This window comes from Meleagris gallopavo, chromosome 26 (genome assembly GCF_000146605.3).
Source record: "Meleagris gallopavo isolate NT-WF06-2002-E0010 breed Aviagen turkey brand Nicholas breeding stock chromosome 26, Turkey_5.1, whole genome shotgun sequence".
Lineage (NCBI taxonomy): Eukaryota > Metazoa > Chordata > Aves > Galliformes > Phasianidae > Meleagris > Meleagris gallopavo.
The window spans coordinates 4,541,034-4,565,006 of record NC_015036.2 but is presented as its reverse complement, the minus strand read 5'-3'; the positions used below and the strand labels follow the sequence as shown (position 1 = coordinate 4,565,006).

The following is a 23,973-nucleotide window of genomic DNA, read 5'->3' as shown; positions in this document are numbered from 1 at the left end:
GTTTTAGCTTCCGTGCTTTGTAAGGGTGAGAGCCTGAGCTCTTCTTCCAGTGCAGCGTAGACACGAGGCAGTGATTCACTAAAGCACTACTGCTTTTATAGCTTAGCTCTAAAGTATGCATGTAGGAAACCATTGTGCAGCAAATACTGCGTAATATGACTGCTCCCTCTGTGAGGAAAACGTTGCTCCTTTCCAAAGAGCTATCAACAGTTGGCTTTTGCCACGTTTCTGTTATTGTGCTTTCCAGCTCTTCGGGTTGGATATGGCTGGCTGTGGGTGAGCACGAGGAGCTCCTTCTGCCCCATACAGGGTGACAGATACACGCTGTAAACACTGCCCTTCCAGCCCACAGTGGGTTTGTTATGGGGCACGGAGGAGTTCACATCAGGCAGTCCAAAGTGGAGTCTTTGAGCAACTCCTGAAATCAAAATTGCAGAGAAGAGCCCTCTCCCCTCTGTGCTATATTAAGGGCAGTTTAGATTAGAGCAAGCTAGTCTTTCAATGCTGAAAAAACTGATAGATGCCACTAATGACTGCGTTTATACTCAGAGGTTGAAATTCGATGTGTGGACGCTATGTTGGCATGCAGAACATGACCGGTTATATGCCAGAGGTTGTAATGACCGATCAGTAATATAAATTGCTGCGTCACTGAGCAGGAATAGGCTCAGCACGTCATTTGATCTGGAAACTTTGCTTGCCAAGCAGCAGGTAATAAATTTTAAAGTGATTGCCCTCTGTATTCAAAGTCATGCTACTTGAGGCTGAACTTTACAAACCATAATCTATTTAGCAACTGTGTACGCTGTAGGTTAGGGAGGGCAGAAAAGCTTAAGGAACTCGCCAGCACATCCAGGGGTTGGGTTTGGTGCATGCCCCACGCTGGGCTGATGAAGCAGGCTCTGGAGCATGGGTTTGGTAGTGGCCATGTGTGGTGTCACAAGGCACCACCAAACATCACACTCCCAGGGCTCTGCAACCCCTGCAGGCAATGGCTTGGTCCAGAGCCATCCTGAAAGCCGTGCAGAGCAGTGTGGAGATGGGCTGTCGCTGGTGACCTTGACAATTCTGCATGAGTCAGTGTTGGCCTGATGGGAAAACTTGGGGCTGGACCATGGCGGTCTGTGTGTGTGCCAAAGCTCAAAGGGTGACATGAAAACTTAGCCCAGCGGAACACGATGACCCAGGTTAAACAGGTTTATCATCACCTCTGAGCTGTAAACACACACATCTCAGTTACACATCAGAAATGGGCTCTATGGCCAGAGGAGCTCACACTCACTGAAATTAATAGCTTCCTGTTGTTGGGCGGCACTCAAATAGTGCTGCCTGTGGCAGAAGAAACATTCCTCCAATACAGTTGCTATAATTAGCTCTCTTTCTAAATAATGACATCTCCCAGAAAAGGTTTTGGAGCGTCATCCTCTCATCCTTAGCAGCAGGTTGTTTGGCCAACTCGGTGGAAGACTTTCAGACTTTGCCAAAAGAAAAAAAAAAATGCCCTTTTTTGGTAGATGTTGGGGTGGATGGCTTCAGGGGTGGTTCAGACATTTCTCAGGGAGAGGCTGAATAAATAAGCTTTGTATAGGACTCCTTTGGCACAGAGGTACCAAACAGACCTGTTTTGTTCAGAAATGCAGCTCTTATTGCAGGGTGCAGCTCCAGTTTGCAAAAAGCCAACTGACGGTTGTTGGTTTTCTGGGTCATCCAAAGCTTGGGAAGTTTTCTGAAATAGATGACTAAGGACTCTTGGTTTTTTTCCACGTGGGGAGATGTTTCTCAGGTGAACAGGTTGGATGTAGGAACGCTATTTTTCTCACATTTTTCCGTTGTTCTCACTGCCCCTTCCAAAAGACAGTGCACCAGGAGGAGCTGGACTTGGCAATCCTTCTGCAACCCTTCCAGCTTGGGATACTCTATTTCCAATTTGGTGTAAATTTTCTGCCCGGTTACTGCTGTAAAACAGTCTCCATCTCTTATGGTGGAAAAATTAAGCCCTTCTTTCAGCTGCAGTGTAAAAGGTATTAAAAGACAAAGTCACTCCTGCTTGTAAACACAGGGATGGCCGCGCCGCCTGTGGCCCGGCCGGCTCTGGGCTGAGAGGTTCTTTCTGGGTGTTCACTTTCCTTGGCCTCCATCCTACAGCAATAGGAAAAGCAGCAACTGTTCTGGCTCATCTTCATAGCAGCGTAAGCCCAGCGCCATGCCGGAGGGAGAGCGTGGAAAATTACTTACTGTGCTCTTCTAATGTAGAGGAAAAATTAAATGTATTCAGGAGAAAACCAATCACCACCAAGCAGTGCATCCACAAATGGGGCTCTGGTAGCTCATTGCTGGCGTTGGAGGTAATGGGGTTGGGGCTTGGCTGGTGTGCCACGCACTTTTAGAAGTATCAGAGGTGATTTGTGTAGTATTTCCTAAAAGCAAGAGGCTTCATCCCGTCTCTCCTCCTCCTCTCTGCCATCACTCCCTTCTCCCACCCACAGCAGACACTTCTGCGGCGATGACTGGGGTGCAAACAGCAGAATGGAGTTAATAAAACCAATGTGTAACTGAAAATTGAAAAGCTATAAATCTCCCTTTATTTTTTTTTTTTCCTGGGATGTTGGTAGCATTTTGATTTAATAGTTGGACAAACACAAGGGTCTATTTTATTCAGAGTTTACAGGCCTCAGGGCTGTTATTCCTCCAAATTTAATAGCATTGAAATTGCAGGGTTTGCGATAATTTGCCTATCACTTTCTGCTCTCCCATTGATGTTTATTGTCAGCGGGATGGAATCTCAATCCGATTCACTTAGATAACATGTCTGTTAAACATTTAGATAATTGTGCCATCATTAACTTGTCACATTATTTTAGAGATTCAAAACAGTAACGTGGTAAGCGGAGGTACAAAGGGAAAAAAATCCAGCATGCAAGAGCAGAGTATGGGGTGAAGAGGAGCTGGGAGGGGACAGCATTGTCCTGGGATGCTCCCACCAGAGGGATGCTCCTGTCCTGGGGAACTGGGAGGAGGCAGAAATGGGGATTTCAGCCCCCAGACCCACCAGCAGCTCCACTTCTCTCCTCAACCCAACGTGTGCAGCATCTCCCGGCGTGTTTGCGACTTTCTATTACTGTTTCACAGTACTCTGGAGGGTTTTAACAGAGCTGCTTGATTGGGCTTATGGGGAAAATGCCATCAGATTGCATTTTTCTCCATAGATAGAGATAACGTGCGGTAGTATTAAGTATGTTTACATGTAATTATCCCTCCTGTACTCGGTTGTGTGAACCCAAGTGGAAGAGCAGAGGACGCAGGAGGCGTGGATGTGGGTGCAGATGGGTGAGTGACCCCAGCGAGCTCCGTGCTCTGGGCATTCTGCAGCACCACAGAGATCAGTAGGCTTTGGGGAGCTCCTGTTGGACCATGCAGGGTCAGTGCAGGAGGAGGGCCGCATTACCAGCTCCTGCCCCATGTCCTCTGTTCCCAGTCAGAGCTGTTCAGATTGGGGCTGTCCCATTTCTTTGTTTCATTACGGGTGTTGCGTTGGCTACTAGCAAACAAACAAAACAGTTACACTTAAAATCATGCTGCAGGCTTTGGTGGATGATGCCTGGCTGAGCGAAGCTTTGACATATCTACCCTGTTATAGCTCCAATTTCAGATGCAAGTACAGGCAAGGGAACAATCAGCATTTTGGTTTTTCATTAGGAAGTGAAAACGTCCCTGCGCGTCTCCTGCGTTTTGGAGTCTGCAGAGCGCTGGGCTGCTTCCTTCCTTCAGCATGGGGTGCTGGGAATGGGACATGGTGCTGCAATGGGACTGTGGGGCGAGTGAGCTGTGAGTAAAGGGAACGTGGGCAGGAGCCATTGAGAACAGGGACAGGAACCTTTGGGAATGTGGGTAAGGAGCTTTTGGGAATACGGATAGGAGCCATTGGGAACAGGGACAGGATCCATTGAGAATAGGGACAGGAGTCTTTGGGAACAGGGACAGGAGCCTTTGGGAATATAGATAGGGGCCTTTGAGAACATGGACATGCCTTTGGGAGCATGGATGGGAGCCTGCATGGGAGCCAGGCTGTTAGGGAGCGGAGAGGGACGGCGTTACCATTTGTCATAATTGAGCTCTCTGACCACACGTAGATCTTTACAGGTGGAAAACCATCCCCACTGCCCGGGAGGTGGTATCCCCCAGCCTGCTGCTAGAGGCTGAGCATTGCCTCCCTGCACCCCAGCTGCGATCCCAATAACGAGTGAGACAAGGGAGGGTGGAGGAGAGGCCGAGTGGTGAAGTTGGAGAGTGCACAAATTGTGGATTTTTCCACAGTGTAACAAAGTTTTGCTCCTCATGTGCCAGCAAAGAATGTTTCAGGCGTCGCTGCCAAGTCTTGCGATATTTTGGCAGCTCTTGGAGTGCTTCACAGACCTGGAGTCCTATGAACACATCTGAAAGGATCGCAGAGAGAAAAACTGTAAATACGCAAGAAAACATCGGCTCCAAAGCTGTTATTTTATTACACGGCTGTGATTTTTCTTTTGGAGGTTGGAGCGTTCAGTTCTGGCAGTGTTGAGGAGATCTTGTGCATGGGGCTGGGCTAGGGGTGCAGGCTTTGGTCCAGGTGTGAGCATCACACGACCCCATCTGAGGAACAGATGGGAGCAAAGATGTGGGTGCTTGGTTCTGGAGGTGAACTGCAAACCCTGAGCGTGCCAAATAAATCTGGTTTCCCTCAAAACTCTGCTTTCCTTGCTGAGGTTTTAGCTGCCACATGTGGAGGGTGTGAAGATGCTTTTGGCATCCAGTGTGCCCAGGAGATGAAATGGGAGTGATTACAGGCAGAGAAACCATCTTCTGACACGAGGTTTGCTGCTTCAATAACGCAGGCACCTATGGAAGTGCAGTGGCAATCCTGAAGGTTTTCAGGGAACATGCAGATGTGGCACTGAGGGATGTGATCTAGTGGGCATGATGGGGCTGGGTTGGCAGTTGGACTTGGTGATCTTAGTGGTCTTTTCCAACCTTAATGATTCTGCGATTGTATGGCTTAAGGAGGAGGGGAAGATAAATGCATAGCTGTGTCTGGGTAGATGTTTTTGCCCCCTGTGCCTCTGTTTTTTCTCATTGATATCAGTTTCCACTCTTCCTTCAAAATCTGCATCAAAAACTCACAGTGACATTTTCCGATGAGCTGATTGGATCAAGTGGACATCCAGCCTCTGAAATGTTTGTTATGGAACTGAAAGCTGAGTTTTGGGCTGCGTGCTTGTGTTTGGACAGCTTTTTGGTGGTCTAACAAAAGGGAAGTTCTGCAGCACTTCAGTGTATTTGGAGATCCCAACCATGCTCAATCCTCAGTGTTCCTTGGGGGGAGGGATGTGTTAGCTCAAATGTTTGGGTGTGGCAAAATGGGACAGAAAAGATGACCCAAGAAAGGATGAAAATTTGAAATACGATGATCGAACTCCTGAGTTTTGTAAATAAAAAAGATCAGTTTTGTTTCCGAACACTTTCCAAACTAAAAATGGCAGTTGAGAGAGCATAAAGAGGCAAAGCATCTGTCTTAATCAGATCACGATGGGCTGATATCTCATTAACCCCGAGCTGCTTTTGGCAAGCAACCATGTCCGCAGAACAGAGGCACTGCCCTGGGGCTGGGAGCTGCCAGCAGCTGGAGCTCCTCTTGGTGCAGCTATAGCAAATGTAGCATTTCAAAGTTGTGTCCTTTTTCAAAAGGAGGGACCCAAGAGGATCCCCCCCTTTATCTTTCTGCACTTTCCCCTTGTGTGGGGATGAGCTGTGCATTGTCCCCTTTTTGCTTTCTGCTGAGCAATGCAGGGCTGCGAGAGCCCTTCCCAAGTTTGTTTGTAAAAGGGACTGAAAACTGCAAACAGAGGGAAAGGTGAGCACCAGCATTCAGCTGAAGGCTTTTGCCTCTCCTGTGCTTCCCTGCTCCTGGCCCAGGAGCTCTGTATGTGGAAGCTGACATCTTCCAAGGAACGGGGTTTCTTTGCAAGCATTTATTTCTACAAAAACAATGACTGTGACAATGAAACTTCCCATCTTAATTTAGGAGCATAATTCATGATGACAGTTTAACAAATGGGCAGCTCTTAAAGATAAAAACGAGCATGGAGCAGTCACTCCTTCCATGGGGTCTAGAGGCAGCAGCACAGCCCCAGAAGCCCATGGCCATGAGCACAGAGCTGCCATTGGGCTGCCATGTACCCAAAGGAGTGTCCCCGTCCCCCACAGCCTGGCAGAGGTGCTGGAGAACAACGTGTCCCCAACTTACTTCCCCAAGGTCCTGCTGCAACCTGACCCATAGGGTTTGCAGCCCAAACACTTTGCTGTGTGTCTTGGCTCCCTCCTAGCAATGCCATGCCCAGCATTCTTGCCATGCAAACAAGTCCCACGTCTCCCAGAGCTGACGCAGCCAGCATAGCATTTGATAAAAGCTGGAGATGTGCACTGTGTTGAATGCAGCAAAGCCAAAAGTTCTCCGTGCGCTGGAGGCTGCCTCTGCCCCTGCTTCTTTGCAGTGCTCCCGAGCTGATGTTTGTAAGCACACAAAGAAACGGAGAAGTTTGTTTCTTGCTGTTGCCTTGGGGCAATGCTCAGCAGCAGCAGTGGGTCAGATGCTGCAGTTTGGAAGAGACTTTCCCTGCTGGATGTTGATAGGAGCTTGCTTTGGAATTGTAGTATCTTGTGTTAGCTGAGTATGTCAGTGTGTAGAGCTGGTGAGGTGCAGTGTAACCCTCTGATACTGCTCACAAAGACCCATTTCCATGGCTCAACATAGTGAATTTTCAGCTGGATGGGCCATTTTGAGGAGACAGAGGAATTATAACACCCTGAAATACCCCAGATCTCTCCAAAAGCTCTATTAGGTTTTAATTGGTGCCACGCACCGATGTGTATAACAGGAGCTAAGTGAAACTGGGGGCAGATGTTGGCATGCATTGTAATCCATCCTCACACCCTGCAAGAGGCTCTGCCAATGGAGGGTTAAAGGAAAGAGGCCTTTGTGCTGAGCACCACACGCGCCCTGAAAGCCACGTTGTGCGTTTTTAGCTTTGGAAAGGACATCAAAAGGCATTTGGAAAAAAGTAGTGGTTGGTTTGGGACGCAGCTCCTCTAATCCAAATATATCTCAGCAGCACCACGTGACAGTGCCAGGCTGCTGTTACCTGACTTGAACTTGGGATCCCTGTGCTGCTCCATCTCCATGCAGCACATACAGCCTGTCCTTGTCATGCTTCACCATCCCCATCTCACCTGGAGTCTTCTGGTGTGGATACATCCAGCCCCATTTTGGGCCAAGCATCTATCACGTGCTTCAACATTTTGCATTCAGAATACCAGAATTCCCTAGTTGCAAGCTGTGGGTGCTGGGAGCTCTCACTGGAGGGGTGATGTAGGGGTGATGCATTACCCCAGGCTCCTGCAGCATCTCTGGGTACTGCAGGTTTGCACCGTGCATTGGGAACCCATCCTCAGCTCCCAGCCCGAACCCGCGGAGCCGCTCGGATCCGCAGCACAGAGCCTCTTTGTCTGACAGTAATGTTCTGTGACAGTGCTTGAAATCTGAGTCTGAGCACACATTCCTGAAACCGGGAATCGCGCTGCCTTTCAAACCCGCTTCTTTTCTTAACCTTTAAATTAAAGGAAAACAAAAATTCCCTGCCCTTCCGAGAGAATTTATAGTCGGGAGATCGGATCGGACAGGAAGTGCGACGAGATTGGTGTTGCTGTGATCAGACACATTTGCCTAAAATCAACAAATAGAAAGGTAGCAGACCTATGTGCTCACGTTTAAAATGAGCGCCCAATGGTCTACGTTTAATTTTCCTGTGCAAATACTGTTTAAACTGCAATGAGAAAAGCCCTCTTGCTAAGCTACAGAAAAATCTTTCTTGTCCTTTAATTCTAGATGAAGGGGATTAGTGTGAACATATTTAACCTCTGACCCTCAAACAAAAGCATTATCAAATTTAGTTGCCAAGTGGTTCCCCATTTAACTGAACCAGTTCAGTATCTCAGCAATTTTTTTTTTTTTTTCCTCTTTTCCTTTAAAGCTTTAAAATCTATTGTTGCCCTCGGAACATTCAGAGAGTTTGCGCTGCTCTGTTCAGGCTGGAGATGGTTGTCAGAGCTCCGATAAGGGAAACCAACTCTGTGCAGTTGGTGTCAAACTCACGAAAGGTTCAAAAAAGAAAAACACTAATGAAACCGCCCCAAACAAACAGCACTTGCGGTGGCCTCTCTAGGTGAGGCCGTTTGCACCTTCGTTTTCCTGCACCCGCCCTGCTGCTGGCGATGCCCCAGCCCTGGGCTAAGGTTTGCTCGCCGCAGCGCTGGTGCCTGTGCTGCACTCCCCCAGAGCAGGAAACAAAAGAGCACTCTCTGCTCACTTAATCTCAGTTTCCCCGTGTGTGCAGCTGGGGCACCCACATCTTGCAGTGTGCTGCTGTGCGCCTCGAGGTGCGTTGTGCATCACCTCCATTTGGGGGTGAACATTTTGCACCACCTCCAATCCATACGTGGTTGAGCATTTTGCGTTGCCTCCATATGGGGTGAGCATTTTGTGTCTCTTCCAGTTAGGGTGGGCATTTTGCATCTCCATATGGCATGAGCATTTTGTGTTGCCTCCATATTGGTTGAGCATTTTGCATCGCCTCCATGTTGGTTGAGCATTTTGCATCCTCTCCATGTTGGTTGAGCATTTTGCATCCTCTCCATTTGGAGCGAGCACTTTGCTTCACCTTCATACCGGGTGAGCGTTTTGCATCCCTTCCATTTGGAATGAGCATTTTGCATCAGCTCCATCTTAGCTAAGCATTTTGCATTGCCTCCATTTGGAGTGAGCATTTTGCATGAGTTCCATGCAAGGTGACCATTTTGCGTCCCCCATTGGTTGAGCATTTTGCATTGCCTCCATATTGGTTGGGCATTTTGTATCCTCTCCATTTGGAGTGAGCATTCTGCATCACCTTCATGTGGGGTGAGTATTTTGCGTTGCCTCCATTTGGAGTGAACATTTTGTGTCCTCTCCATCTGGAGCGAGCATTTTGCATCAGTTCCATACGAGGTGAACATTTTGCATTGCCTCCATATTAGTTGAGCATTTTGTATCCTCTCCATTTGCAGTGAGCATTTTGCGTTGCCTCCATGTGGGATGAACATTTTGTTACCACCTTCATACAGGATGAGCATTGTGCATCCCATCCATTTGGGATGAACATTTTTCATCCCCTCCATACAGGGAGAGGCCGCAGTGCTGGTGCTGCCGGATGTGCCAGCGAGGAGCACTGTGGGGCTGCATCAGATAGTGATGAAATGTGTAAAACTAGGTGGCCAAGGTCTCCAGGCCTGAGGAAAATATTCCGGCTCCGTAGAGGAATGCAGAGAGGGGCCTCCCTTAAAAAGCTGGTGTCCATTTACAGTGCATCTCTCATAAACTCGGCCACTGGGGTAAGGGCAGGGGGACCAGCCCTCCTGGTATGTGATTGATTATCTGGTATTTATGCCATTGAGGACTTTTCAGCAGTTTAGGGTCAAAGGGTCATCTCATGTGTCTTGCTGCAAATCCGCTTCCTTTTGTACAGTGAGGGCTGGGTGAGCAGACACACAAAAACAGCTTTTTCTTTTCCTTGGGAAAAAAAGGGGGAGGGGGCGGGCTGGTGTCAATGTAATTTTTTTTTCAGTTCTTTTCTGAATAGTGTCCTTTTTAATTCTAAAGAACTTTTAATTAAAAGTAGCAGGAAAGTTCATCTTGACAAGGTTTAACTTACCTTACCAGTTACTTTTGTGTCCTGGGATCCTTGTCCTCCCTACTTAAAAAAATATAAAAACGTATTAAAGAAGTGGAGATGTTTCTCTCCGTTATACTTTCACATCTTCATGAGTTGGCTGAGAGATCTTTTTCATCTCTTTCTTTTTTTTCTTTTTAAATAATGGAGCTTCTGGAATAATAAGCAGATGTTAGGAAATGTTGCTTTGTTTCTCTCAGCAGCCCTCTGTACAGCATCCTAAGGACAATTTTACTTGCTGGTTTGGCAACCAGGGCTGCCCCGTGTTTCCTCGCTGCCCCTCAGTGACAGCCCAGACAAATGCAACTTGTACCATGGAAATGTATGGAGGATGCTCTGTGCCACTGGTGGGATGGGAGTGCTGTGTTGGTCCGGGGGTGTCACTGAGTTAAGACACATTTCCAGCAGGAATGAGGGGAAAAAAAGTTAAAATTGTGGAAATACAGCTTCCAGCTGGAAAATGCTTAAGGTGAGATTCTCCAGCCAGAAAGACACCAGGGGCCAGCATTTAACTGGTGAGGATTTCATCTCCTCCTTGAGGCTCTTTGTGTAAGGATGGAGACCTCTGAGTGGTTTTGAACAAATTAATTGAACCATCATTCAGCAAGCAATGGGAAAAAATGTGTTTTCGGCAGCGAATCAAGTTATTTTTTCAGCTGGGTCCATTTGAAATTCCTTTTGGGAAAGAGAAATGCGGGCAGCCTTAGTGGTGGTGATGAGTAAGCAGTGAGATGACAGCTTCCCCAGCGATGTGGTGGCAGAAAACACCACAGCAGTGCTCCTTCAGTGGGGAAGTGCCCGCTCCAAGCGTGATGCTGAGCACAGGTGGGTGTGCCTTGATCAAGTGAAACTTCTTTCCCTGGGAAATACAGGCCAGGAATTGGGCAGCCCAAGCGTGTGCCAGGGCAAAGTTTCCCTAGGCTTTGTCTATGGCTGTACTTGCCATCTTTTATACCTGGTTTAAGGCTGAAATATCTTTGCTGTCTCTTGCCTGTGTCTAAATTCAGACCCGTTTGTCTCACTGAGCTTTCCCCATTCAGCTGCTGGGCCAGATGGGACTCTACAGCAGCATTTATTTCTCTAGTCAACATGCAAAGAGGTCTTTTGTAATTGCTTCAGTCCCGAATTTGCATTGTTTAGCAGCAGAAGGATGGACACACCACCATCTCGTGCCCTTCCATCCAGTCTCTGTGGAGCAGATTATATTCCTCTTATTACAGTTCTTTTGGTAACTGTAAGCTAACATAGTGCCTAATGAGCGCATTCAGTGCCGAAAAGTGGAGGTTGGCTCCTTTGATGCACTCAGTTTTTGGCCACCTGAATGGCACTGATACAGACTTGATAAGGGTCTTGGCACCATGGCTTTGCAAGGAGGCAGAGCTGAGGGCTCGGCGTTGGTAAATGTCTTCAAATCACTGTTTGACCTCAGACATAGAATTACAATTGAAAACACAGAGCGCCGTTGGTGTGAGATCTCCCCAGTGCGCTCCCAGCCTCGTGCAGCAAGAGGATCTGGGAAATCTCAGCGTAGAATCACAGTAAAATGTAATTGTCCTGTAAAGAAGCCATTCTTATTTTCATTTCAAAACATAAGCTTTGTGCTATCCTGGATTTCCTTGAGAGGAAAACCTGTCCCAGTGGTGCCGACGCTCCCGGTGGGTGCGGTGCACGGTCGGCAGGCTGTACCACTCTATGGGCTTTGTGTCTTGACTTGGGGAGTGCACTGTGCCATAGTCCTCATCTGGAATGAGTGCCCCCTCCCAGATACACGCACTGCAACCAACACTTTGGGCACGAACCCGCTCACTTCTGAGCAATTTTTCACCTCGAGTCCAGCTGCCGCCGTGATTGACATAAAGCCATTCTATAAATAAAGTCTTTCTCTCGTCTCATAAAGACTTTGTGGTTTAGTTTGCTTTCAAGGTCAAGATCAGACCTTTCTAAATAAACACATATCAAAGGATCATTAGCAAAGCAGCACTGTTAAATTGAGATATTAACTTCTGTCAACTGTGTGTTTCTTTTTTGTTCTGTAACTCATGACTGCAGTAGGTTTTTATTATTTTGGCCCTAGGCGGTAGCATCTGGCTTCTGTAGAGACTGTAAAAATTAAAAAGCAACACAAATCATTGCGAGAGAAAAGCAGTAAATTCAATGATAAGAATTTAAAATTAAAATGTTTCAGTGCTTTTATATTCCGCAAAACATGAAACGAATGAGTTCTGTGCCTGTTGCAATAAAGCTACCACCGCTAATAGTCACTTGATGTTTGTTTGGTGTTTTTTTTTTTCCTCCCATGTAATAATTCTTGGTAGAGCGATCGCAGGAAAGTATAATAAAGAGGTAAACTGAGAAGGAGGGTGAAGGGTGGCAGGGGAGAGAGAGGGGCTGGTGTAGGCCTTCCTGATGAGGAACGGAGGGCTGAGAAGTGGGGATTGTGCGGTCCCAAGGTGTCCCGGTGCCCAGCACAGACACGGGGTGATGCTGGACCCCATGGACATGGGGTGGGAGCCCTGGCACGGTTTCCACGCGGGCTGCTGGCCGTGGCACGCAGTGAGGCGCGGGGCCTTTTGTCTCCCCCAGCCCTGTGAACTTCGCCAGCCAAAAGAGAGGTGAGAAGCGGATCCGGTCATTTTGCCTCACTAAAGGAGAATGAGAGCAAGTGTGAAGATTAGGGACGGAGAGGTCGAGCGAGGAGGGTGTGACTAATGCGCTGGGTCATTCAGATATGGGACCACATTGTTCCCCTGTCCAGATGGCCCTCGGAATAAATCACCTCCGGCGGGCGCGAGCTTCCCGGGCAGCAGCGTTTGTTCGGCGCTCACCGGCTGCGAGAGCGGCACCGACAAAGACGTCACCGCGCGGCCGCTGCCCGCTTTGCTTTTTGTGCCGTCCCTCTGCATTTGGGGAATCTTCCTCTTCCTCCTCTTTGGGCACTGTCTCCTTTCCTGGTTTCAGGCTCAGCCTGCGGTGCCCGTTTTGCCCAATCCCCGTGGCTCCCTTCTGACTCAGGGGTGTTCTGTGATAGCATGAAATTCACATTGGTGCTTCACCTTTCCGTTTACAATATCCTTTCATATACACGCGCTCTTAAATATTTGAGCTTCTCCAGCTCTGATAAACCAGTGCTGGTTAAAAGAAGAGAGGATGTGTGCACGTGCTCATGTAAAGCAGCATCCCCATCCTCCGTGCCAGGGTATCCCTCTCTGCCACCCAACCTGGAGAGAAAGCGGGCAGCACAGGAGGCAGCTGCCTGCGCTGCTTTGTAAAAATGAATTTTCTGCAGTCAGTTAAACATGGGAAGAAAGCCGTAGTATCTCCGAGTAAATAATAATAATCAAACAAATACCCCCTTGAGAGAGTTTCCCTTCCATAAAGATGTTAATTAGCATGAAAGCTCAGTTGTGGAGTCCAGAGGCAGCAGTTGAAACTGGGATGATTTGGTAATTCCAGCACAAAATTTATTTTTCTGCATGGGTTTTCCCCTCTCTGTCTGTGGGGCAGCCAGGTGGACATCTCTTGTTTCCATTTCCTGGATGGCAATGCCTTTGTTTCCTGCAGAAGGGCTGTGAGGAGGGCATGATGGGTTTGCCAAGGGCTGGTGCAGCATCCTACACAGTGCGTGTATCTGTGTGTGCAGTGCATTCTGTATGTAGGAAGTGATTTCCAGAACAGAGCTGTCATCATGGGGCTTTTCTGTATGAGCTTTCTTTGTTTTTTTTCTTTCATAATCAGGAAAAGGGATACCAAAACTAGGTTAATCTCCTTACACCAGAAGCTCATGTCTGACACTGTGGTGGGGCAAAGCACAATCCCAGCGCGCTGCTGCCTTGGCCAGCATTGTCTGCCTCACCTTCCCCTCTTCTCCTCCTCCTCTTCCTCATCCCAACAGGATGTGCACTGCAGTATCCCCTCCTCCAGCACATCCCTGGAGATCCCACTGCTGAAGAGGTCTAAAGTATGTGCCCAGGTCCCTCTGCTCTGATAGCTTTCAGTCCTGTCCCTTGATGCTGTTCTGAGAAGTGGTTGATCATCAGGAAATATCAATGAATGTCAGAAAAAATTTCTTCTCAGAAAACAGCTGCTCAGGGAAGTGTGGGAGTCACCGTCCTGAAGGTGTTCAGGAAATGTGGAGATGTGGCACTTGGGGACACCTGTGCATAGGGGGATGGGTTGGGGTTGGACTTAGTAATCTTGGATGTCTTTTCCAACCTTAATGATTCTGTGGTTTTATGATCACTTGTCCACCTCACTTCCCCTAGGACATCTGCTCTTGGCCAACATGAATCAAAGCTAACTGGGGATGAAGGTTACCCGTCACACCCTGCTACCAAGGCTGATAAAAAATTCCCCTAGCCCTGCTTCCATGCAGTCAAACTCCAGCGTTCTCTGCATTGTCCAACAGCTGGTGGCTGTGAAGGAGCCATTGACACAGTGACAAAAAAAATTCCAAACATCTTTGAAATCTAATCTAGCAAGAGCCAACAATCCCTGGACTCTTGTTTGGCGTACCAAGAATTTTTTGGAGCCTTCCATTTCACTCTTAGCGATTGCAACAACAATTTTGTTGCATGCCTCTATTGCATGTACATAGTTTAAGAGATTCGATATGAAGAGTAAGTGAAGACTGTGTTTTGTTGGAGGCACCGACCAGCTGGGATTTTTGTGCATGCTGCATGTTTGTGTGTGCATGCACACATCTTTTAGTTGTGTAGCTCACAGCTAATGCTGATGTCACTGTGCTGATGTTGTTCAGTGTAGGATGTACTGGGGCTGGCTGTGGGGATGCTCCACAATCAAGGGAATGCTGGAGGTGTTACCATGAAGGCAGCAGGCTATGCCTGGCCCTGTCGGTAGCCCTCACTGTACATTTGCACCCTAATGCCCATTGTTGTGCCAGAACCTTTGAAAAAAGGTTTATAATGCTATTAATTATTATGGTGATGGACAGACAGAACAGCCAACCACCAGAAGCAATAAAAACGCAGTGGGTGTTTCATACCTAGGGCATATCAGGAATTTTCTGCAGTCCTGGTGCCTTCTCCACGTGCTCATAAGTGCTCAAGTTTCATTGGCTTGGCACCAAAGGGGCACCTTCCTGCACCCGGGTCCCAGTGCTGGGGCTGCAAGAGCTGGAGGCGAGGGCCGGAACAGAGCAGCCACATCTCTTGCACACGCACACACACGCAGAGGGGAAAACTTGAAGTCAAACGTCTCAAAGTCAGATCCCTTTTTAGTATGAATTTGCTGTATCTCATTCTGAGCACTAATTCCAATTTAATTGCAAGTGGCCTGAAGCCTCTTCAATAGGAGTAACAAATGGTTTGATTTTGTAAACTTCATCAGACTGCATTTTAAATGCGACACACTAGCCCGGCTCGAATGCCAATGAAGCACTGAAGTAGCTCTCTGTTTACTAATTATCCGTTTTTACTTCAAGCCACGCTGGCTGGCTTGTCTGATTAAATCGGATTTGTGGGATAGAGAACAGCTAGCAGAGTTTTCTCTATAGTAAACGAGATTGAAACTATGGACCGCCTGGCTGCACACTGTAAATTATATTTCCTTTTAAAGGGGACGTGTCTCTTTTATTTCTTCGGCGTACCTCCTGCATGTTAAACTTCGTGGTACGGAAATGCACCGGGCAGCTTTTAAAAATAAGAGGAAAAACAAACCTGTGTTCCCTGCCTTATGCCTACGTGTCTCTGAGCGAATTTCATTTTAATTCCTTCTAGTGTGGAGTCAGAGCATGGAAGAAGTGTTGTGTTTAATATTGTGGTGATTTTAGCATTCCTCACCTGAAGTTTGAAAAGGGGAGTCCCTGAGTGATGGGAAATGCATCTCCCTTGCCTTTAAAGACAGAGGGAAAAGCACTTTTTTGGGAGCCTGGAAAGCAAAGCGTAGACATCCACACGCACAGCTGCGCTCTCAGGGCTTTTCCTCCCTTGAGCAAGCATCAATCCTGCAAAAATCACATCTCCCATCACCTGTTATTTAAACCTGCCTCGCACAGAGCGGGCGGCGCTCTCTTCCAAATAGTTAATGCTGCATCCAGAATCTCATCTACATGGCAGCCTGTCGCTCCTGCCTTGGAAACCCGCAGCACTGCTACACGCGGTATTAATTGTTTACTGCTGCAGGCTGGAGGCAAACAGCACATCGGCTCTTAGAGGAGAAAAAAGAGAAGATGGGAGAAGGTGGCTATTGAATGCGGCGTAATAGGGCTGTGCTTAAACCTCCACTGTTGCTAAGACTTTAATTCCACAAGCTTGACCTATTCTGCCCTCTCTCTTGGTATCTATCTTTGTGCCTAGAGCTTTTTATATTTTAATTTGCTTTTGAATGTCCTACAAAATTAATGGTATACTTTTTGCCATTGTGCAGCGTACAGTACAGGGAAGGCCCCGTGGTGTTCGCTGATAGCCGCGTTTCCCTGGAAATGAATGGTCACCGCACTTTCTGTTCCATATTCGCCCCTTTTAATTGTTGACAGTAAAAAGCGTTTAAATGCTGCTTAATTTGTAATCATCTTCCCGAAAAAAAGGAGAGAAACCATTAAAACGTCAGCGAAATGAATAAATCCGTCTTCCTCTTTTTGTGCCTATGTGGCGGCGGCGGTGTTTATTTATCTGGGGTGATTTTTCTTTCAATGGCCACGCATTGAAACGTCCCCACGGCTCCAAAGCCAACGGGGTGCCGCTGCGGGGAGGTGGGGCTTTTCCAGCATCACCCCTTTTTCTCCTGCCAGCAGGTCCTGCCTTGCCAGCTGTGCTTTTGGAGATGGGTATGGTTGAGTGGTGGGCTCCGCTTGCGCATCCCGCTTGGAGGTCCCTAGAGCAGTGGGACAGTGCCTATGTGCTGTGCGATGGTGCAGTGCGTGGTGGCTGAGGAGCTGCATTGCTGTATCACCAGGCTGCAAATCCCACGTGTGCCCATCCCAGCACAGTTGGGCACGCAATGGGATGCGGGCTGCAGCTTGTCCCCCGCCACTCATCCCCATCCTTGTCACCTTGTCCTTGGCCACCCATCCCCATCCAACCATCCCCATCCCTACAGCCACATCCCACTAGGCAGCGGGGCTCCCCGTACAAGGCAGCTCCTCTCCAGCACGGCGGCCCAACATAGCCCAATTTTTCAGGCGGGGGCCAATTAGTTTCACAAATGAGGGCCCTATGGTGCCAGGGAGGATTTGTTCCGGGCCTGCGCACTGGCCCGGCCGCATTGTCCTGCCCCCACCCCCGCAGGAGCCCATTGTCCCCGGCCCCAGCAGGGCTGCTCCCGGCGGATTGATGGGGGCTGGCGTCCCTCCGGCCGGGGCCCCCACGGCACAGCTGGCTGCGGCACAGGGGCTCGGCCCCGCCGACCTCTGACCCGTCCTGCTGTCACCGTGAGAGCGCGGCCGGGCTGCATACCGTGCAGGATTTGCTCCGCACCACCCGCTCGGATGGGCTTTGTGTCTCCAGGGCTCTTGGGAGAGTTTTGTCTGCAGCTGCGAGCAAGCGCGCATCCCCCGGATAAATCCACAGGGAGGGAGGCAGCAGCATCGCCACCGGGGCCACCTCGCTGCTATGTGGTTTTATTTCCATTTTGCTCATTTATTTTCATATTCTCAGCCTCGCTCACTCGCACGGTGCACACCTCACCAAGGGGATGGCCGGCATCGAGCCAACTCGCTGCACACAAGGGCGTGCAGAACCTGCCCATAGAGGAGCATGGCCGGTGCACGTGCACTCATGCTCCTTGGGCTGTGCAGGATCTCTGCACTACTTTTGGTGCATTTTGCCACCAGCACAGAGCCTGGACCCATCCCCTGTGCTCAACGAGGTGATGCTGCAGCCAGGGATCCATCCACAGCACTGCAGGTGCCAGGAGCGCACAGTGCCCAGAGCTCCCCCAGCACCCCTGTGTGCAGTGGCTTTGGTCCTCACCACCCCTCAGGTTAATTTTGGCACTGCCTGGAGCAGCCCTCCCTTTCTGCACCGTTTCTTAAAGGTGTTTGTTGGTTACCTTGAACATCTTGCTGCCGCTAATGAATTGCTAATACAATTTTCTAGATAATTTTATTTCCATAGTCCTCACATTTTAATGTCTCCAAAAAGCTAGCATTTATTTGCTTAATCTCCCAGCGTAATACAATTTGCACTGACTCATAGGTTCTGAACAATCAGCTATGCATAAACTAAAACAAGTTGTTTAATAACACAAAGGTCTTATATTTTTATTGACTGTATCTCTATTTTTGCGCTAGTGTTTCTTTTTTATGTACTCTTCTGTTGATGCAGCCAATTTTGTAATTGTGCATGTGGCTCATAGGATTAAGCTTCTGGTGGTATTACCACTGAGGGTCACAAGCAGTGCTGGGCGTGTGCACGTGGTCCTCCTGTGTTCAGCCCATTGCTACCCAGAGCAGCTTTGCATGGTGATCAGGCATCCAACTGTCATTTCTTTGGGTCCTGTTTCCACCTGGCATCGGGAGCTGTATCTCACACAGGTGCATGCAGCCACCCATCAGAACATGGGGAATTATCCAAGCAGGTGCTTCGCATTTGGGTTGGGGTGTGGAGATGCAAGCCTACAAGGGACTTCCAGCTGAGCCCAAGGCAATAAAATCCCTCTGCTCTCTTCTTGCACTCCTTCTCTACGCTGAAGGGTTGGAATTGCTGCAGTCCCAGTGCCAGCCCTGCTGCTGCCCCCTAGGAGCGAGGGCTGCGGGTCTCTGCCCGCAAGAGTTCTCCCCATCCAGGGATGCTCTGTGTGTGGCTGAGCACACCAGGTGAACGGGGCAGGTGTGGAAAGCAGGCTGCAGTCTGCAACAAGAGAGCTGGAGGCTGTGAGCGGTCACTGGGGCTCGCATTCCCCTTCCTCACGACCACCCCTGGGAGACCCCCAGGCACTGCCTCACTTTTCTGTCTCCTCTCTTGCAGGTACAGACATGGCTGTCTTCTGCCTGCTCTGCGGCAAGCGCTTCCAGACGCAGACTGCCCTGCAGCAGCACATGGAGGTGCACGCCGGGGTGCGCAGCTACATCTGCAGCGAGTGCAACCGCACCTTCCCCAGCCACACCGCCCTCAAGAGGCACCTGCGCTCCCACACAGGTACAGCCAAGGCCACTGAGAGCAGTCCTGTGCCGTGGGGTGGGGAGTCCTGGTGCTTCCCAGAGATCCCCCATTTGGGTTCTGAGCTCTGTGCAGGAGAGCTTGGCACTGGCAGCTCGGTGGCAAGCAGCAGCTGATGCTGAGCCACGGATGGAGCTGGAGGAGCATTCTTTGCTGGAGCTCCAGCTGCAAGGAGGGCTGGGACAAAGATGTTCCTTGCTAAACTGCACTCTATCATTTTTTTAATCTTAAAAATATTGAGGCAACTGTTATCCACAACTGAGGTTGCTTGAGTTTAAAAAGAAGAACAAGAAAACAAGGGGGGTGGGGGGAAGTTCTGTGTGTAATAAGTTGATCCGGTATAATGTGACATGTGACCTTCTTAGGGGATGTGCGATCTTACCCCACTTCATCGGCTTAAATGCAGTAGATGCACATAATCAGCTGGTACTCGGCTCTAATGGGATTACAGTGACCTGGGCTACGTGTATATGGTATTTACATTGCACACCCACCGAGGTGCTTTTGGGTTAGAGGAGAGCTGGGGTATGAAACCAAGGATTTGACCGTGTTACTCGGTGTCCTCAAACCACCTGCCTGATGTTGGCTCTGTCCTCCTGTGCTTTGCTCCTGCTGTGAGTCTCCGTTACGTGATTGTGGCTGTGGGACTGCAGTGTAGGGAAAAGCAGCTCTTAGAACATAAGACTGCCTCATATTGTGCCAGAGGTGGTTCAGGTTGGATGTTTGGAAAAATTTCTTCTCCCAAAAAGTGCTTGGGCACTGGCATAGATGCCTGTTGAGGTGGTGGGGTCACAATTCCTGCAGGTGTACAAGAAACATGGAGATGTGGCACTAAGGAATAGGTTGGGATGGGATGGGGTTGGGGATCCAGCCTTAATGATTCTCTGGTTGATCATATGTAGGAAAGAGGTGTGAGTGCATCCCTTCCAAAGCAGAAAGTGAAAGTTCTCTAGCAGGTTTAATACCTGAGTTTGGTGCATTTGGGAAAACCTAGCAACACCATAGGACTTCCCACCTGCATTTTTTTTTGCTATGGAGAAATGGCCCTTCAAGCTCCTGGTGAGAGATGGCCTCCCATGGTCCCCATGTGCTTCTGTCCCCAGGAAGGAGCTGCTTCTCCCCTCACTCGTGGCAATGAGTTTGGATCTGGAGCCTTGCAGCACCCAACACGTGCAGCAATGTGGCGAGGCTGGGGAGCTGACCCTCACCCAGCTCAGTGATTAGCGGGATTGTGCTGCTCCACGCAGCAGAGAGCTGGCCTGTAATTTGCAGCCCAGCTATGAATCAGAGCAACTGAAATTGCTTTTTGCAGCGGTGGGGAGGCGGGGATGGTTTGCAGGTGGGTGGAGGGAATGCTCCTCTCCCATCTTTTCCCACACCAGTCGCGGGGCTGGCGCTCCAGCAGCAGTGTGATTGCTGGGGGGAGGCAGATGCAGATTGTTTGCATCTCTTTTCCTTCCTCTTTTTAACCAGCTTCCTGCATACACATGTGCCGGGTGCTTGGGGGCTGGGGCAGCACCATGAGAAGGTCTGCATCGCCAGTGCCTGTTTGTCCTGCATCCATGCTCCCAACCAGGAAACCCAGAATGGCACAGCGCTTACGATCCCATTAATGCTGAGTGGAGCAGCTATTCATAGCAAGTAATCTAGTGACCTGGGCTGTGGGTCACTCTGCGTGGGTTCTGCCCCCAGCCCCTGATGGTTTACTAGCTCTTGGCTTTAAAAATAAACCAGGATCCTCGGAGCTTTATGAGTAGTTAGTTGTGCTTCGTGGTTATTCTCGGAGTGGGAGCACAGTGCTGAGTCCGCAGAGAGCTCGTGACGTGGTGCCCAGCTCTGCCTGGCAGCATCCCAGAGCTGGGAGAGCACAGCAGGAATTGGAGGGTCTTTTATCACTATGGAGAGGACAAAGGCTGCAGCTCTTGAACGTATCCCAGTTTTGTCAGCCCCCCTTTCTGCTGAGCGGGTCGGGGTAATAGAAAGGAAGGGATGTTGGTGTTGTACTGGAGAGTGAGTTACACTGGGGCTTTTCTGCTGGTTATTTGTAATCCAAACCCTTGCACTGATTTCCTCAGTGCCAATGGATCCATTGCTCTGCCTCCATGGCACAGAGCACCAGGTAGCAGTGCAGAAGCGGGTCACAGGTGCTGGAGGGGATCTAATTAGTCCCCTTTGTCCTGAATTTAATGTTAGGCTCATTAAAGGTTCTGCAAAGTTAATCAGCGTGCCACAAATTGGATTTTAATTTTTTTCCCCCGGTTCTGCAATCAGAGCAGTGCTGCTGTGGGGACGTGGGTCCCATTAGTGTCCCCGCATCAACACTGTCTGTATATGGAGGGTGTGGGTCTGGTCCTCGAGATGCCATATTTAAACTCATTTACCACATGATCAGGTTGATAATTAAATTCATGCGGATCCTGTCAAACCAGCTCCTGAGTTTAACACTTCACTTAAAGTACCAGGGTGCTATAAAGAAGCAGCAGGAGGAAAAAAAATCGCTATTCTCATGGGTGGCTGAGGCTAAACAAGAAAATCCTTCACCTGGCTTCCATCCGCAGGTGTTCTCTTAACTATTGAGCAAATGGGAGTGCTGAAATGGGCAGCTGGCTGTTACATGGTAGAGTGGTTTGGGTTGGAGGGGATCATCCAGTTCCATGGGTCCTTTTGGTTTTAGGTACAAGGAGTTCAATGGAAAATGGAGACAAAGCTGCAGCCTGCACAGTGCAACGTGGTTAAAGATGTGCTGGTTTGGGGGCTGTGTAATGGGAGGTGTTTGCACCCTGTGGGATCGTTGCTGGTTGGCAGCCGTTGGGAAACAATGCCGTGCACAGAGCAGCAGACCTCTCTGCAAGGCTGGGGAGTGAACAGGCAGAGAGTAAAATATCATTGCAAAGAGGAAGTGAAAGCACAGGCATGTGAGTATATAACTAGAAGGACAATTTATGCCCAGGCACGAGTGCAGTTTGACATGGGGATAATGAAAAAACGTAGGTCATTGTGGATGACTTAAGCCTTCACAGCTGAAGAAAATGTATGAAATGCGAGGAACATTACACGCTTGGCAGCTCTGCACATCTGCAGTAGGACAAGTGAAATACAGTTGGCCATTCTTTACCATAAACTGTGGTTGTAGGATATGCAGCACAGAGAAATTGTAATTACAGTGACAAGACAAATCAGTAATATTTAAATATTCATGAACAAAGTCTTGGACGATCAATCTATCTTTATTGTCCTTGCCTTCACTGCCGTAATAAATAAGTAGCTGGAGCCCTCACCTTTCATTCAAATAATTCTGAGTTTGGTGCTGAGCCCAAGTTCATTTATCAGGGTGCTGAGCAGCGCTGCGGTGCAGGACTGATGCAGGCAGAGGGCTCTGAGTGTGCAGCCCTGAGCTGTGCCCCTGCACCGCTCCCCACGTGCCCACTGTGGGGCTGACCCACGCGTGCTTGCAGGTGACCACCCCTACGAATGCGAGTTCTGCGGCAGCTGCTTCCGGGACGAGAGCACGCTGAAGGGCCACAAGCGTATCCACACTGGGGAGAAACCCTACGAGTGCAACGGCTGTGGCAAGAAGTTCAGCCTGAAGCACCAGCTGGAGACCCACTACCGCGTGCACACAGGTAGGTGCCAGGCAGCGAGGCGGCTGCAGCGCCAGGGCTGGCTGCTGGGGAGAAGGAATCATTGAATGCATCAGCATGGAGCTATTGTAAATAGCGGATCAATAGTTAGATCACTTTTGCTGTTCATTACTTCATTATTCGCTGTGTCTGTGCACAGAGCGAGTATCGATATTGGGCGCGCTGGGCAGTTAATTACTGTGCTCGAGCGAGGCCCTGCAGCCTCATGTAGTGCTGAAAGCTCGTGCCATGCTGACCCTATCCCACTGACCCTATCCCACTGCCCTGTTTCCTGCAGGTGAGAAGCCCTTTGAGTGCAAGCTGTGCCACCAGCGCTCCCGGGATTATTCAGCCATGATCAAACACCTTCGGACCCACAACGGCGCTTCCCCGTACCAGTGCACCATCTGCCTGGAGTACTGCCCCAGCCTCTCCACCATGCAGAAGCACATGAAGGGCCACAAGCCGGAGGAGATCCCCACCGACTGGAGGATAGAGAAGACCTATCTCTACCTCTGCTATGTCTGAGGGACACGGAGGGGACGCGGGGCTGAGTCGTGGAGGACTGGGCAAAAAAAAAAAAAAAATGCATCGTCCATGGCCTTTTGTTTCCATTTTTTGTTTGTTGCTGGAAGGATCCCTCACTTGGGTTGAGGATGGGGAGGTGCAGCATGTGGTGCTCACTGTGCTTGCAGCATGGGGGTCCCATGCTGGGAACGCTGGGGGGCTGCCCTTCCCACTCACGACCCCTTCGCCTCCCCAGCCCTTGGCACTCTATGGGGTGTGTGTCCACTGACCCCACTCCCTTTGCCACCGCCAACCAGCAGCCATCCCACCCCGCACAGGTGGCACCGGGTCGATTGTGTGCGAACAGCATAGTTCGTGCCTCACCCCAACATTGTGCGTGTGAGCAGCAATTTGGGAATGCTTTAATTTCATTTTCTCCCTCTATCCCTATCAACGACCCCTTTGGAGGAGCTGTCGCAGACCCCTCTGGGTGAGGCGGTTACCCTTGGGCCCAGCCCCACGTTCAGCGGGAGTTCAGAACCCCGCGGGTGGGACAGCGCCCGGGTCTGCGCTCACCCATCGGGCCCTACTGGGGGTGCTATGGGGTGCTGCCGGTGCTCCCACAGCTTTGGCAGAAATCTGGAGCAAAAACCTCTGGTTTGAAGGGGCTGCGTGAGGCTGCAATCCTCCTCCTGACCAAAGACCTTTCTATGCATTTCTTTTTCCTTTTCTTCTTATTCGGGAGGTGAAGACAAAGCCTTCAGCGGGAGGATGAAGCTGGGGGCTGCGTGCTGCTCCCTGTCCCCATTGGAGCTGCAGCTCCTGTCCACAGTGCCCCGGGCCCTGGGTGAGCTGCGGTGATACTGGGCCAGGAGATTCTCTCTTTACTTCTTTGTGTTTTCGGGTACTTGGAATGTGCCAATGCTTTTTTTT

At 49.6% G+C, this 23,973-nt stretch overlaps 1 protein-coding gene across 1 annotated transcript in view; it reads left to right on the top strand.

The window, feature by feature from the left end:
- Positions 1-23,562, top strand: part of ZBTB16 (zinc finger and BTB domain containing 16) — a 72,120-nt gene extending 48,558 nt beyond the window's left edge. The window contains 3 exon segments of the mRNA XM_003212718.4: positions 18,722-18,892; positions 22,369-22,536; positions 22,832-23,562. Of these exon segments, the coding sequence (XP_003212766.1) occupies positions 18,722-18,892; positions 22,369-22,536; positions 22,832-23,061 (569 nt within the window). The 3' untranslated portion in view covers positions 23,062-23,562.
- Positions 23,563-23,973: the final 411 nt, after the last annotated feature.